General features: G+C 35.1%; 1 protein-coding gene across 1 annotated transcript in view; it reads left to right on the forward strand.

Moving 5' to 3' along the window:
• The window catches only part of LOC110460991 (gelsolin-like protein 1), a 40,348-nt gene that overhangs the window by 34,903 nt on the left and 4,849 nt on the right, over window positions 1-596 (forward strand). Inside the window, exon 8 of the mRNA XM_021514250.1 lies at window positions 384-399. Coding sequence (XP_021369925.1) covers window positions 384-399 — 16 coding nt within the window. The remainder of the gene's footprint in view (window positions 1-383; window positions 400-596) is intronic.

A 596-nucleotide genomic window follows, 5' to 3' on the forward strand; every position in this document is an offset into this window, starting at 1 on the left:
CAAGGGCTGTAGGGTGGGGCCCAAAGGAGTCAGTGTGCTAAAATTTCTTCATTTTCCTTGTTTAGAATCAGAGGTGCTAGTTTCAAATACTTTTTAGTCTTAAATCTGTATGCTAGATATTGAATAAGGAGGTTTTATTGTTTTTTGTCACTTTGAATAATATTTCTGTTCATGTTAAAAACACAATCAACTCTCTGTATAAATATATCAGGTGGCCGTTAAGGCCCATGGACCTCTTGTTTAATTTGTTTTGACAAATTTGTCGATGAATAATGAAAATGTAGTGTTATGGCTCGTATAGAGGGACATGTGAGATCTGCCGAGTTAACTAAACAAAAAATATTGATTACATTTGAAATAATACCTAAGGTATCACTTTAAAGGTCATGGCATCCAATGGTAGGCTTCTGACGTTTTTCAAAGGCACCTGTACTTATCGGACTGTAAGCTGGGTCTAATTAACGTACTCATCGAGCGCAAATACCTTTATCAATATAATGGGTTAGGAAACATTAAACTAAAAAAATGTACCCAAGGATCGTAACTTTATCACAGTATATGGGTGTATCATGTGATACAGTATATGGGTTGATCAT

Source organism: Mizuhopecten yessoensis, unplaced genomic scaffold (genome assembly GCF_002113885.1).
Source record: "Mizuhopecten yessoensis strain PY_sf001 unplaced genomic scaffold, ASM211388v2 scaffold10529, whole genome shotgun sequence".
NCBI classification, from domain to species: Eukaryota; Metazoa; Mollusca; class Bivalvia; order Pectinida; family Pectinidae; genus Mizuhopecten; species Mizuhopecten yessoensis.